We start from the raw sequence: 16,005 nt of genomic DNA, 5'->3' as shown, positions 1-16,005 counted from the left end.
TTACACTGCAGTATGATTTTATGACTCTTTCACTTTGATGGAGATGCATGCACACTCCAGCATGCGTGACTCCCTGAGTGCTGTGACTTGGAATACACAAAAGATCCAATGTCAGACTTGATCTTTTCAGAGATCTCCTTCAACATTTACCCCAGCCATCCATCAGTAGGCCTCTAGCAAAATATATTTTTTAGAGAGCATTTGAGTATGATAGAATTAAATGTCATGCTGAGCACAGTAACATCACTGCATATAAGTTAATGACAAAGTAATACAAAATGTTTATTAAACACCATTTTTCTTCCATAGCTCTTGAATTAGTCGACATTCAGAACATCACGCAAACGATAAGCTTTTCAAAGTCTTCTAAGAATGGGTTTTTATGTATAAGATTTTAGCAGCAATGTAGCATATGTAAAACATCTAACTGCACTCTGATGGCAACAAATACCGTGTGTTAGAAGGTGCTTATTCCATATTCACTCTGTATTTTCACTTGCTTACTTCACTGGAATCCATGTATTCATAGAAGAAGAAGAAGAAGAAGAAGAAGAAGAAGAAGAATCAGGGGGAGACATTCCCCTTTATTGTCACACACACATGCACACAGCACACGGAGGTGAAATTTGTCTTCCGCCTTTGACCCATCCTGGTCGTCCTTCCTCCGCGGCAGACCAGGAGCGGTGGGCAGCCAGACCGGCGCCCGGGGACCCATCTTCTTCGTCACCATTGGTCAGGTGGTGATCTTCTTGCATGTTTTTAGTGGGGGTATATTTTTACGGAGGATACCCCAGGTGAACACGGGGAGAACATGCAAACTCCACACAGAGTTTGCATGTTCTCCCCGTAATCAACACATAATCATAGTGTTCCTCTATTACTGTCAAAAAGAGAACAGCAATATTTGGATCATGAAATCTTTATTTTTACACATCACATATCAATATGTATTTGATGACAATTTCAGTTGCATTCAAAATCAGAACAAAGCTTACTGGTAAAAATAAATAAATAAATAAATAACAGTAATAGTAATTCGGCACATACCTCAGAGGTGGCTGAAGTTCGTTTAGTATGCATTGTTTTTTTTAACAGTTGCTCAGTGAAAACATGTATATGCATTGGGTGGAATAAGCACTATTTTTTGGTAGTATTTACCACTGAAAAGTTCACTGAACGGCTGAATAGCAATCCTGGTGGCACTTAGACCAATGGCTTCAAAGCTGAGTTGAAAATAAACGATTATTGGAAACAAGGCACCATCTTTCCCATAGTGCTTGAACGTAGCATTTTTTCAATGAAAGAAATCTCTGATGTTTACGTTCATCACCATGGCGACGGTGTAGGAGGCGGTTCGCTGTGATGGCTGGTGACGCTAACGCAGAGGTATAAACCAACCAGAAACCAGCTCTGTTACCGGACTGACGTCACCGTTAAAGCGAAAAGAACCGTTACTTGGTTGCTGAACTCTACAACTGCAAAGGGATTGAAGATATGGCTGAATACCAGCGTAGTCTTGATTAAAGCCCATGGCGGAGTAGTCTTCTATCCAACACTATCGGTCATTCTTCACAGCAACTTAAGTTATGGTCTAAAAAGCAGCACAAACCAGCCATAAAGATACTTTCGGGGGGCGTTTCGCTGCCCGTTTGGATCGGGATGACTTCCAACTGTGAGGTGAGTGAATGCAGTTAACTAGCTACCTTACACCACCATAACCCGGATAGTGAAGGTACTGATCTCTCCTGTGCACAGAAGCACAGGCCAAACTCCCAGTAAACTCTGGCAATATCCCGTAGCTTTGTTCGTCCTTCCTTACCTTACCGCTATTGAACAGTTTATAAGTTACAATGAGCCAAAATGTTAAAATGTTCGGCATAAAATATGACTGCGACACAGCTCTTCATTTCTGGATAATGTCAAGTTTTAAGGCAGGTACATAAACTGTCCTGCAGCGTGTTCTGGGGGAAGTATAACAGCTGAACCCACACAAACTTCTGCTTTTGTCGATTTAAGTCTTGCTTATTCTATCTGATATATAACTGTGCCTGAGAGCAGAATGGTGTCTTCGTAAGTTTAAAGGTCCTAGCTATATTATAAGCCATGGAATGTGTATGGTTTGGCACAGTTCAGTCACACCGTACAGATCAGCGCGGTGGTCCCTGAACACACTAGCGTTACAGCGCTGCTGTCCTGGTTACAGCGACTCTTGAGTTAGCTAGCGACATGGCTGGCAAACTAACCGATGCGTGGCGTTTACCGAGGCTACACAGACGAAATAACCAGCCAGGCTAGTTAATAAACGTTGTATTAACTATTTACTTCGCTGTCCCCCAGTCCAAGAGACTTGGGGAAGCGTAAGTTTTCCGCTCCTTCCTCTCCGCCCCCTTCAGCGACAGTACTGTCAAAGCTGCCCCTCTTCCATTAGCCAGCGACGCTCCTGGCCCTGCTCGTGGTTATCTAACCACATGTGGAATAACTATTATCCACATGCTCGAAAATGAATCTCTGAAATACATTGATATTTGCCTCCTATCAGTATGGTAAGAACCATGTACAAACGGCCGCACTGCAGTGAGTCAACTATGGCTTCTGTGCCAGAGTCGTCCCATCTCCTCCCGCTGTCATGTAATGCTACACCCCTCACAGAGACCGTCCACCACGGCCCCACGTCTGTCTTTTTCCATTGTCTTGTTCACATACGTCAGCTGCTTTCCGGGGCTGAGAAATTTTATTTGGTGATTTGCTGCTCATCTATTTTTTTCATACACCAGTATTACATTTTCTACACGTGTGGGCAGCAGGTTCTGATATTAAGATTTTTCTCACCTGCCACTGTCACTGAACATTTCCACAGGCCACGCTTCCTGTCTACCTTTTCTGCAGTCTATACAGTAGAAATATTGAATGCATCATTTTATCCTTAAAAATTCTTAACTTTAAAACTGCTTTAATAAAAAATAAAAAAAAAAAGACAACACCCTGAATTTGGCAGGTGCTAATTTTATTACCTGGTGGCCAGAATAAGGGAGACAGGGTAGACTATGACTTTAATTTGTAAGAAATGAAGATTACATTGAACATATAAAGCTGAAATACAGTTAGAACCATCAGCGTTAAATCCGATGACAAATTTCACTTTGCAATGTGGAAATTTTTAGAGCAACTGACCATCAGAAAATTACTTAGTATGACAGTCTGGGATATGCCATTTGCTATGCAGTGGCACTATGACTGGAGAAGCTCAGAGAAGCCTGTGGATGAATCACGATCTCTTGAAGCTTGCCACTCTTTTCAAATTTTATTTTCTGTGAAAGCAACCAGTCTGCAGGCTAAAGCAGTGTGCTGGACTTGACGCTCACTCATCGTGGCTCATAAAAAGCCTTAATGCTAGTCCTTTAAGAACAAATTGGAATGCAACTGGGTGCTGAGTGACCTGTAGAGGTCATAGGCGTCTGCTATATTTACCAGCTCTGTAACTTGATCTGTGGCATTCTGGATCGCTGTGCTCATACTATCCTCTCACACTCTGGGGCCACAGCCTCCCAAGTAGCACCCCATTGCTTTCTGTCTATTGGCCTGGCCGCTCAGAGCAACAAGGGTGAGCCTCTTACAATACAGCTTAACCGCCACTCTTCCTCCCTTTTCTTCTTTTAGGTACCTGCTTCTCAGTTGAATGCCTATGGTGTGGGCTGTTTGCTCAGCTGTAGGGTACAGTCTTCCCAAGGAGACAATGGTAGAGGACAGGGGATAGCGTTTCAGAAAGTTTGGGATTTTTCTCGCACAAGTCGAAGAACTTAAAACAACTCTCGGGGGTAGGGCGAATATATGTGAAGTCTGCATTGGATAGTGAAAATATGTATAGTTGCTGGTTGTGATGGCGAAATATGAACTTTAAAACAAGTGCTAGAAGGGCCACTTAAAGAAGCTGTGCAAGGTGGAGTCAACCTCTCAACTTTCTCTTTACCTGAGCTTTAGAATTGAGCAACTTTTCCGGATTTGATAATACTGAAGGATGCATCATTAATCTTTAATGGTTGGACATGACATCCGGAGAATGTGTTACCAGATGGCCTGTATGTTCACTTCATGCCGAACGTCTCTGGAACAGTTTGCCAGGAGAGAAAGCCCAAAACAGATCACATAGACGTTCATTTCTGCGATCTTTGTTGATTTATAGGCCTATAGGGATTATGATATTTGTCACATGGAGTGTTTGCTTGCTTCTGTGCAACTAGATTGCTTGATAGCAGTGTCTGACAGCATGTGATCTAGTGATACTTTATGCATTTGCCTGTTTCAGATTACACTACTCTTAATAAAATTCCTGAGTCAACTGAAAAAGATAAAACGTTTTTAATGTTGCTGTTTTGTCCCAAGTGTTGAATGGTATATGTCACGCAACATGTCTGTGTGTCTCCACAGGAGTGATCAGTGTCACAAACCTGTGTGTGTGTATGTGTACACTGTGGGGTAGCAACAGTAGAATGAGCTGCCCCAGAGCCATCACAGTCTGCGGGGACTGACACACACCGCTACAAGTACGGAAGGTATCTTCTTCACACACACACACACACACACACACACACACACACACACACACACACACAAACAGAAGCTGTCCCTGTTGACAGCATGAATTTTGAAGTATCCTTTAGTACATGTAGTTCATAGTGCATTCCTGTTTTACATCACCTATTGCATGGTTCAGATGTGTCACAGCAGAGCTGACTAGTCGCTTTCAGAGTCAGTAAAAGTTCTACAAATAAGTTATGTGTTGTGTTCTATCAGCTTACCAGTGACTCACAGAAGTGACTAAACTGGAAAGGTGATGCTGCACGTCAGTTCCTTCTCAGTTTACTGCTGTGCAGACATTTAGACTATGACACTAATAGGACGTTTAGATTGCAGCTTACACTGTTAAAAGGATTGATGATGCCAGTATCATTTAAAAAAAGCAAACGGGAAAACATCATCCAACAGTTTTGTTTGCACACACAGATTATCCACCGCATTAGACACTAAACCTACTATGCAGTGCATCTGTTATATAATACAGTGATAGTTACATATTCAGATTTGTAATGGGGACCAGTTTATCTGCTGGATTTGAAAAAAAAAAATCAAGACAACAAAAAACAAATAGGTTTCAAGGAGTTTTATAAAGACATGCACTGATGTGGCTTCTGTGAAACTATGGGGGGATTTTCCAGCCTTGACTTTGGCACCCTGCTCTAATGATCTCAAGCTTCTCCTAGAGGCCACTGGGCACAACAATTCCTTTTAGATACAGACCATTTAGTGCCTTTTATGTCAGGAGTAACATTTTAAAGTCAATCCAAAAAGTGAACCAACAGAAAAGGGTGCAATGTGTGATCTATGTTTTGTAATAGATATCATTGTATAAAAATGTCTAGAGAGTCACCGATACCACTGTACTTACATTTGGCTATTCACTGATATCGAGTACCGATATCAGATCTTAATAATACCACTACAGTTCTAACATGCTGAACACACACAAACACACGCACACTTTACCTCAGATCAGGCACATGTACAATGCAGTGGAGAGGGTTTTTTGCATGTCTGTGAAGCGTCTCCACTGGTAAGCGGTGAGATTGTCAGGGAGGAAGCTCATATTCAGACCTAAATATTTCCAAAGAACCCTTCAACTCGAATTGGAGACTGTTTGGTAATATGTTTACTCAGATATGGTGATGGCTGGGGATCTCATATCTTAGCTCCTGTACACTGAGAAGATGACCAATTCCTGTATTATCTACAACTTTGAACAGCTAGTCAGTGTTTGCTGCAAAGTTGGTTGTCTCTCTTTCCTGCTGCTAGCGTTAGCAAACTCCTTGAACTCTGCGTTGTGTAGGTTCTTTAGCTGTTTTATCAAATTGCTTGTTAAAAGCTTTTCAGCGCTCCTCTTGACATTTTTGCATAGCATAATTTGCACTCTGCTCTACTTTTGTCGTCATCACTTATCCTAAAATATCTCCAAAGTGCTGACATTGCTCCTCCTCCAGCAACCTGTTCAACTGACAAGAGGTTAATGCCACGTTGCCTGAAAGTGGTATCAGGTGTGGTTTTACCAGACTATGCTTATGTTTATAATTACAAGCACACGAGCACAGTATCACACCCATTATCTGATACTCGTATCGGTATTGGTACATCCCTAAAAATTTCAGTATAAATTTGTAGATCAAGTCTTTACAATCAAAAGTCAGTGACATCATTGACCCCCAGGTGAGATATGTAGCTGCTAGTGGATGACTCTTTGAGAAGAGATAGGAAGCATGTGTGTTGAAAAGTGAAACTGCTCCACCAGTGTGAATTAATGCTTTAACCACTAATTGCTTCTGTGCATTCCACTGAGTGATAAACAGCATCACTCAGTGGAATGGCAGAGATTGAAAGGTGTTTCAAATAATAATGGTATCTAATTGACCAAATGATTAGCTCAATGAATAAAGAATTATGCCAGTCAGCTGTGGAGGCTGGAGCATCAATCACTGCAGCCTGCAGAGTCAGTCCTCTCTGAGGTCACTGCTGCTTTTATAGCCTCTGCTGTGAGCCGCCAACAGATGGTGGTAATGATAAATGCTGATTGGTTTTCATATCATAGATGCTGGTTTATGTTGGTTGTGAATTCTTTTGTGGCAGAAAATGTTCATCTTTTTTCTTCAGTAGCAGCCTTTGAGTGTAGTATATGTGGGGCGTAAAGGTGTTTTTGAGAGTTTAAGGATCCATGTTCAAGGATGGAAAATGGAAGGTAATAGAGCTGTTACAGTCAGAGCTTTTGATGCCACTGCTTGAGGATTAGGACAAACTAAATGCTGGATATTCCATCTCTATATTCAATCACAGTATTTTTATCAACCAGATGTTTTTATTACCACTTTTCTTTGTTTTATTTGGCACTCTGTGTATTCTTGTGGCAGCACTGTGCATTCCTCCAGTTCATTTCCTTTTTTTTTGTATCTATCTGTATGTACTGCGTTATATACAGCTTTGTACTGCCACACACTGACTTGGCTGAGGGGAAAACATAAGTGTTGAATAGTATCCAACCAGTAGCTAGGGAAGGCTTGTCCAAAAAGCCAAGTAGTCAACCCCAGTTTCAATACAAAACAGCTTGGCAACTAGTTGTAATGGGCTGACAGGGAGGGCAGAGGCGTCAGTGTGGCCCTCACAGACATCAGCAGTCACTTATCTGCTCACATTTCAGGGTATATATAGCTGCCTGTAACACCAAGCCAAACCCACCTCAGAGACCTCTTAATATCCCCCAGTTTGATTTCTAAAGTTATTCCTAATGAGATCAACGTGTTTACTTCATTTTAGCTTTTCCTGTTGGCAAGCGTTTGTTTGTTGTTTGTTTGGTTTATATTGTGGTGATGGTTACAGTAGAACGTCCTGTTGATTTTCACGGTGTCATAGGGAAGGCCTAAAAGCCCTCAATCAAAGTGAGTTCTGAAGTGTTTGATAATGTGTCCATTATAAAACACACATACCAGCACAAGATGTGCAATGTGGATTAAATATGACAGGTGGAGTCAACTGACTTTGGCACACTTTATTGAACTTATTATGTTGATCAGCTTAACTTATTGATATGATAAGAACAAATGTTTAATTGGGAGGTTCCAAGTGAAACTGACATGAAGCAGTCAGCTGAGGGTTTTACTAGAGAGGACATGTTTGAGTTGTTCTGTAGATGAACTACAGAAACAGCCAGTCCGCATACTGGAGCTTTGTCCCTCACAAATAATGAGAAAGAGAATTAGAGTCGGTGCTGAGCCAATTTGTGTACTTTCCCGCTGATGGTGTGCCCAAATCATTTTTCGTATTAGTACATTTTCATTTTCACTCACATACATATACTTTAGGCTGTTGTAATGGAGCATTAGCAAACCACAGTAGAACACAGTAAAGAAAGGAGTGGAATTTGATCAGCCTTATTGAGACGTCTGTAGTGAGAGGTTTGGATGCAAGATGAAGTAAAGAAGTGAAACCAATGGCAATTAATGCTGATGATGTATCACACTGCAAGCCTCAAAGCTACACTGACTCAGCTGTGATTGAGCTAACATTTACTGTAATGTAGTAGCGCTTCTCCACACACTCACAGATGCACATACTCTCACTCAAACTCACCAGAGAGCATCCTCGCTGATGTTACATTCATGCCATGTCACCCCAGGGCACAGCGGCTGTGGCATCCTGCGTCATCACACACACTCTCCTATCGCACTTAAGATTGGCTCTGCTCTGTAATATTCCGAGGGGAGACCTGGGAGGACAGTATGTACTGTTAGAGATCTGACACACTGACTCATGACAATGATTGATGATCAACAGAAGCACATTTCAGTGAGGTCATGGGCCCAATCACGATAAACAAGGGATTTGCAATGAAAAGTCTTTATAAATTTATTATAGGTGGGAACAAGTCCCAAGCAAGTCTCAAGTCTTAGTCTTCAAGTCTCAAGCAAGTCCCAAATTACTGTGGTGAGAATCAAGCAAGGCATTCGCGTCGCTGCTCTAAGCCAAGCAAGACAAGTCAAGTTATTGATCATTTAGAAATTCTGATGATCTTCCCCAGTTTCCACATTTAAATAATTAATAATACAGTTGTCATGAAAAGATGAGTTTTAGTTTCAACATTAACAAAAAGTGTTGCACCTACCATATAAATCTTCCTGTTAGATTTACTTTCAGAAATCTTGCAGCTGCATTTAGGGTTCCTGTTATGCTTACCATATTTTATTCTACGCACACATAGATCCTTCAAATTAAAGGCCATTTGTTTTTGCCACATGCTAAGCACCTAGCGAACATTAGTCCAGTATTCAGTAGGATGATGAAAGCAGTGAGAGTGAACCAGAACATTGAAGGTGCAAGCTATAAACAACAAAACAATGGCCTGAAAGGCACTAAAATGTTTAGCTGTGTGGAACTGCCAGGGTTTATGCTCACAACAGGCAACCCTGTGAAAATATTACATATAGTTATTAATTCCATTCTTAAAATAAAAATGCTGAATAGTGCACTTTTAAAATCAAATGTGAGAGGCATCATCAGTGACCCCCAGGTGAGCTCTGATTGATGATTGACACGTTGTGAATGGACAGGAGACCTGTGTGTTGAAGAGTAGGTGTTCTACCAGTGTAAATCATTGCTAGTGTATTGTTAGCTGTTCAGTCCAGGCAGTCGCAGGTAGTGAAAGTGAGGTTCCTGAAAAGTTTTTAGCTTGGTTTCCTGAAACCTGCCTGGTAAGTGAAACATCATCTCTCCAGCTCTTTGCCAGGGATTGCCACCAGTCAGCTGCTAAAATCTTGTTTTCCACTGCGCTCATGCAGTCACTTCTGCCACTGTGTTGACAGCTCTCTTAATTCAGATTTAGCAGAAGCTTGGCAGACCCACCAGCTCTTTCATAGTAGTAGAATGTTTTCACATTGCTATTCTTTAATTCTCTGGCCTCTCATATTCTTTCTTATCCTTTTGTATAATCTTCCTGCAGCGCAGGGGTTTGTTAGGCAGACCCTTTTTTAATTTCCATGGTGTTTTTTTAAGCAAAGTAAAGGAATACAGAGCATTAGGTGCAGCCACTAGTCTGTAGCTTTGATTGTAAGTATAAATTGGCTGTGGAATATGTCATGCTGCTACCTTTAAGGCCTTTATGCGTCGGCAGTAAGCAAACAAAACGCAGCTTGTTGCCACGGTAGCTATGGTAACTACTGGTAAGCACAACCTCAGGGGAGGCCGAAAATGCAGAGTAGCCACAGCGCACTTGTGTGTGTGTGTTTGTGGCGCGTGCTCATGCCCGTGCATGTGTTGTTGTTTCCGTGGAGACATCTCCTCTCAGAAGTGAAATCCATAGTTTGCTATCGTCTTATAAATCCTGTGTGATCATGATGTGTGGTGTTACTCCCACGGGTGTGACTTGCTGTTTGCACGTAACTTACCAGCTCGCCCACCAGGCTCGCCCAAGCTTGTTTCACTCAGCTGCTCTGGGTCTTTGGTTGTGACACAGCTGTGGGAATAAAGAGAGGTGCATGCATGAGGAGGGACATACAGGTTATCCTTATTTGAAGGTTAGAGAGTTCCGAAATATCACAAGAGCCCCAAATAAACACAGGAAAAGCACAGATGTCCATTTGACAACACTTGTCATGATTGGGTATGGTGGAACTGTTCATTTGAGAGTCACTGCTTTAGTTAAAAGCCATGTTTATATACCGGGTCTTACTGACAGTTTTGTCAGAGAAAACACAACTCTGATGATCACCCAGCATTCTCACTGTAATTTCACTGACGCATTTTTTTAATCCATGTGTTTACACAGTGTGAGGAGTCGAATAATGAAGGTTTGAGCTGGTGTGATGATAAGGATGTGGTGGTCTTACCAGCTGCAGCCTTGTTAGTCAAGGGACTTTGCAGTGATGAATAAGTTTTGGCTCAAGCAAATTCGGGTGCAAGCATTGATGCTGCTTGGCTAGTGTTCCTTTAGTGTTCAGTAAGCAAATCATCACCTCAAATGACCAGACTATGTTAACTGCAAAACACCAAATTCCTCTCTTGAAATACAAAATTGTTACTCAGTGTATTAAGGTCACAATAGCAGGTCATGTCTTCTAAGGCTTGTCTTGACCACAGTTATTATGAAATCATAGTTCCATGAGGTATCAGGTGTTAAACAGAGGAAGAAATTGCTGAGTCTCCATTTTGATTTGAATAATTCCATTCAGTTTGGTACAAAGACTTGAAGCCACAGGCTGGAGAAGGACTCAGTGGGCCCAAAGACTCTAGGAAGGGAGGGGCACCATCTTTGAATGTGGTATCCAGTTGTGCTTAATACTGCCATGGTCTCCCCTGTGTCCCCTGACACGACACAAGATGTACGCGTTACCCCCTCACTCCTCTGTTGCTTTTTTTTTTTTTTTTTTTTTGAATATGCTGTGTTTTAGTAGAATATCATGGTGATGTTACCCTTTGATAACCAAAAACTACCCAGGACTGTGTAGGTGGATTTGATCAGGCTTGATAGACAGTTGCAACATAAGCAAACAACCCCGCAGTCATCCCATTTTGATTTAAATATTGCTGAATCGTGATTGGCGCTGTCAGTATGTGACATGGCTTGTTTTTAGCTGGGCCCCACCCTCTGTCATATGAAATAATTTAAACTGTTGGAATTTTGGAAAAAGGTTCTGCATTTGTGTTGGACCACATCAGTCACTTTAACAGTTCAAGGCCTTTAAGCTACTGACCATCACTGGTCATTGTGATGTTGCACCACTGCAACTTTGGATTTTTAATTTCAGTCTGTGGCTGGCTCAAACTGGTTCAGTTCAGTATAAAACCAGGTCTGTATGAGCACTGTTAAAAGGGTTAATAGCTCAACCATTTTATCTGCAACAGAGTTATATTGGTTTCTGTAGATTCTGCATTCTTTTAGTAAGGTTGTAGCCATAAGAAAAACACTGTATATCACAGCTTAGCTCACAGTTGAGTGCCAGTGCCTTCATTCACCAGTGAGGGGACCTACAATGTAGAAAGCTACTCATTCACCCATCAGGATTCAGTGTTAACTGAATTTGTTCATTGAGGTATTGATCATCAGTCTTAAAGAGAAGTGTGTTTTGGGACTTATTCATCTTGTAAAGACAACAAATAGATGACTCAAACTATGACACCAGTTGTTTATCCCACCTCAGTTTAGCTGCCCACCACACTGCGCAAACTTGGTCATTTTCTGTAACTGACAAAAGTGGCAGAGAGTAAATCCAGATCTAGGCACTATCCCATCAGAAAACCACAGGTGAACTCTGTTCTAATGTTGACATCTGCATTCCACCAAATGATAGAACAATGACACAAATTGTAGAAACAAACCTCATACTTCAACTAAGCCTGGCTTTAGCTGGCTGACTTAAAGCAAGGCCAGCTTCTTGGTACTGTTAGTGTGGCTGGCTTAGCAGTACTCAAGTGAATGGCCACAGCTGCCTGGCCTGCCTCTGTGTGTTTTGGCCAGCAGTGTGTGTTGGCTTGTCTCCATCTCGCTGCCTGTCTGCCTGCTCCAGATCCATATGCTGAATTATTGATAGTCCAGTGGTCACAGAGAGAGAGATGCGGAGGGAGAAAGCGATAGAGACCCAGAAGGAGGGGAAATTACACTGAGGAGAAGTAGGTGCACTCGGAGAGGAGGCAGGGTGCCGAGAGAGAGCGAGAGAGGATGGAGAGCAGTGAGAGAGAGAGAGAGGGAAGAGGGGAGAGAGACAGATGAAAGAAATAGGAGCCTCTTCACTGAACTCAACACGGATCAGCAACACCAGATACTTTTATTTATTCAGACACTGCTGTGCATGTGAACAAGAGCCTCTCTCTGCGTCGGAGCGCTGCAGGAACACACTGTGCTGCCTTGCCTGACTTTACCTCCAATACCCAGCTGGACTCTCCCATTTTAGCCTTGGGACACACACACTACACTGAGAAACAGAGGAGGGATGGGCTGGTGCCCTGTGAGAGAGGGGATTTGCAATTTGAGATGTTAAAATAGTTGGGAGAGATTGTATTCCATACTTTCATCTCCTTGAATGAAATTTTAGAATGGAATTGAAGTTGGTAGGAGAAGGTGGTTCCAGTGGGTTTTTCCAAGTGAGTTGGATTTAAAGGGCCAGTAGAAGATACTATGCCTTCCTTGAGCATTAGATCATGCTAGCTGGTACAGATATGTCACAACCGGATGGTATATCACACTCCTCAGAGCTGCTTGATGTGCGGTTATGATATAGTATCCATGTTTCAGGCATCTTTCTACTATGCTTGGAGGCCTCAGGTCTGGGTTACGAGCCATGCACTGTAATAGCCTGTAGATAGGCAGAATAGACCATCATGCAGGATTCCTATATAGCTGGGTCCTACATAGACATACAGCCATACATACACCCTTATGTACAGTATTCCCATTTGATTTGTCCAAGTGGGAAGAATGACACCATACACAGCGTGTTTCCACCCAATCCCCAGAACAAATGCTGTCAGTGTATGTTTCTGCAAACCACGGATTGTTGAAAAACAAAAGTCACAAAGCCCTTTGTCAGAGCTTCAGACACTCCAAATACACACAGAATATACCACATAGTCTGTCACAGGCAGGGGTTTCATCAATTAACAATCAACACACACACATTATATGAAAACATAGTCACAAATGTATCTTCATCTTCAAAACATAAAATTGCTTTTCATCCAGAGACATAACATAGAAGTGTAAAAAATGTCTGAAATCTAACACAAATGTCAAGTAAAAAAGTTCATGAAAAACATTTGCTGAGTAAAATAAGTCAAAACATAATAAATTTTACATCACGAATGGTCTGTTGTCAAGATTCCTGCAGAACAGGGAGTTGTATCCAGAAGTACAACATTATCTAAAATTACTTTCATATCAAAGCCCTCATTAAGGCCTCTAAGCTGTATAGCACCAGGTACGGTTCCAAATCCCTCAGAGGGTTCTGTAGATTCAACACCCAAAAAACATAAAGCAGAGGCATTATGAGAGAATTCATGAAAGTGACATGCCACAGGATAATTCACATCCTTGCATCGAATTCCACTCCTGCGTTGTTTTCGTTTCCAGGTAGTTTTACCATCATAGACTTTTTTCAGGCCTTTTAGGATCTAAATCACATTCTCGGTGTAATCATTTTATATGGGATGGGACAAAATGTTTTTGTAGTGGAGCCAGCAGCATCTGTCTGGAAGCAACATTAGCTTGTATCAACAAATGACACATTTTTTAAGCAGAAGTCTGAAAAACTGTGGCTGTAAAGTTTGAAAGACATTTGAAAGACAAAAGACTGTGGGTGCATGTGGCAGTGTGTGCACTGTCTGCCACAGTGTCTTTCTAAAAGTTGCCTTTGTAAGAATAAATTGTGGCTTTATAGTTTGAAAAAGTTACATTATCTTTGTAGGCGAACACAGTGCAGACATTTCACATCAATTTCCACTTACAACTGCATTATGTACCATTCAGAAATAGCATCAATTTTGTTGACAGTTTAAGATGTGATGTTCACTCTCAGGGATGGAAGGTTCAAGTAGTTGTAAGTTGACTTTGATAACCGAGTGCACCGAATGGAAGCTAATGGCTGCCTTCAGCCTGAAAGTCAATGAAAACATACTGACAAATCTGCAACTCAATAGCATGCTTTGAAAACGGGTTGTGATGTAAAGGGAATATCATTTTTGTAAATGGGTTAAAACATGAAAGAAATGCAGCTCCAATCCTTTAAATAACAGGGCACTAAGTATCAGTGTGGGTCAGTGTTTGGTATTTGCTCGTGTTTTACACCATACACCAAGCATGTAAAACTTTAGATGTGACGTTTTCATGATGTAATGCCCAAAAGGTGGAAGTTTTATAGTCAGTGCTGCACGTTCTTGAATAATATTGTGTCTTTAGAAGCAGATTAATGCTTAGTGAAGCAAGGATAAATGATGTCCTAACTGCTGCCTACATTGAGTGTAAGTATTGATTTGATTGTTGCTGATGAACTAATACTGGTGTCTCTTTGCTGTGGCTGCAGTCGATGCAGTCTTCCAGAGGCTCTCCCTCCCTGTGGCTGAGAAACCAGCAGCAGCAGCAGCAGCAGCATGTCCCGCGTCTCATCCACCGCCAAGCGCTACTCTGGCCCCTCCTATGCCAGCCACTACAGCTCCTACAGCTCCACCCTGACCCCGGGCCTTAGCTCCTACAGTGAGCGGGACAGGCTGTCCTCCTACAAGTCCCCCGCGTCCTCCTCCACCTCCTCCTCAGGTTACTCGTCCTCCAGCTATCTGAGCAGCTCCACCGCCCGCAGCCGCAACTACAGCACCTCCTCAGACCCTGACCGTGACCGGGGCCGAACCATCCCACGCACTGACATCCTCGGGAGCAGCAGCAGCAACCGCCGGAGTGAGAGCCTCAGCAGAACCCCTGTCAAGAGCTATGGAGGGTCAGGGCTGAGTGGGGGATCGGCCTACACTGGCTACAGTTCTTACTCTTCGTCCTCGGCCCAGTCCAGCTACCTCTCCTCTTCACCGGTGGCCTCCAGCATCTCGCTCAGCCGACGAAAATCTGTATCTCAGAGTGACTTGAGCAGGGATCTGGCCTCTCTGGGCCTCAGTGACACCTCCTCTTCCTCCACCCCATCTTCTTCCACCAGTGCCCTGCGAAGCTACCGCAGTCGGACCAGCGATGTGGCCAACTCGTATGGCACAAGCTCCCGTCCGGGCTACTCAGGCTTGTCGCGGAGCTCTACTCAGGAGGCCCTTTCGCAGAGCTCCACCCAGGAGGCCTTCAGCAGCAGCAGCAGCAGAGCATACACCTCTTCGACATGGGAGCCGAGCAGTAACGGGCTATCCAACTCCCCCACCAGGGACTCCACGGTAAGAGAATGTCCTCTGTTCTTCCACATGCTGGCTTGAAGCTTGCCGCTTTTATTGAGGATGTACTGCTCCAGAGGGATCGATATCCAGGGGCTGAGTAAGGCTGAACGGAGTCACAGCTGCTGTCATCCCCACAGAGGCACACTGGTGTCATCTCTTTAGCTTCACACACATGGTGAAGCCCCATAATGCTTTGAGGCTTCTGACAGTGCTGTTTTTCTACCAAATGGGGGCACTATTGCTCAAATTAATTTCAATGCACTTGATGTCCTGGTTCACAGTAATATTCCAGACATATCTTGAACATTTTTCAGTAAAAACAAAAACATGTCTTTTTTCTTTCTGATGTAATTAGTACTATAACCTATCATGTACAAAATGGAGGTCGTTATTCAAGTGTATGCAAGTAGTTCCATGGTCATGTGAGAAATGAGCTCTTAGTATAGATACCTGACCCCTTCTAACCCAGCAGTTAGCCAGCTTACACCTCTCAGATGTAACTGCTTGGCTATGATGAGCTGGGTCTTCAGGCCACTAGCCTCATCTCTGAGCTCAGTTTTA

General features: G+C 42.7%; 1 protein-coding gene across 2 annotated transcripts in view; it reads left to right on the top strand.

The window, feature by feature from the left end:
- Positions 1–1,453: 1,453 nt before the first annotated feature.
- The window catches only part of usp2a (ubiquitin specific peptidase 2a), a 40,992-nt gene continuing 26,440 nt past the window's right edge, over positions 1,454–16,005 (top strand). Inside the window, exons 1-3 of one of the 2 annotated variants that reach the window (XM_076734770.1) lie at positions 1,454–1,677; positions 4,426–4,550; positions 14,604–15,444. In XM_076734770.1, the coding sequence (XP_076590885.1) occupies positions 14,671–15,444 (774 nt within the window). In that variant the 5' untranslated portion in view covers positions 1,454–1,677; positions 4,426–4,550; positions 14,604–14,670. Of the gene's footprint in view, positions 1,678–4,423; positions 4,551–14,603; positions 15,445–16,005 lie in introns of those variants that run through there. The other variant, XM_076734769.1, reaches the window with a different exon arrangement.

Source organism: Chaetodon auriga, chromosome 7, assembly GCF_051107435.1.
Source record: "Chaetodon auriga isolate fChaAug3 chromosome 7, fChaAug3.hap1, whole genome shotgun sequence".
In the NCBI taxonomy this organism is placed as follows: Eukaryota; Metazoa; Chordata; class Actinopteri; order Chaetodontiformes; family Chaetodontidae; genus Chaetodon; species Chaetodon auriga.
This window is presented reverse-complemented; position numbering and strand designations above follow the sequence as displayed.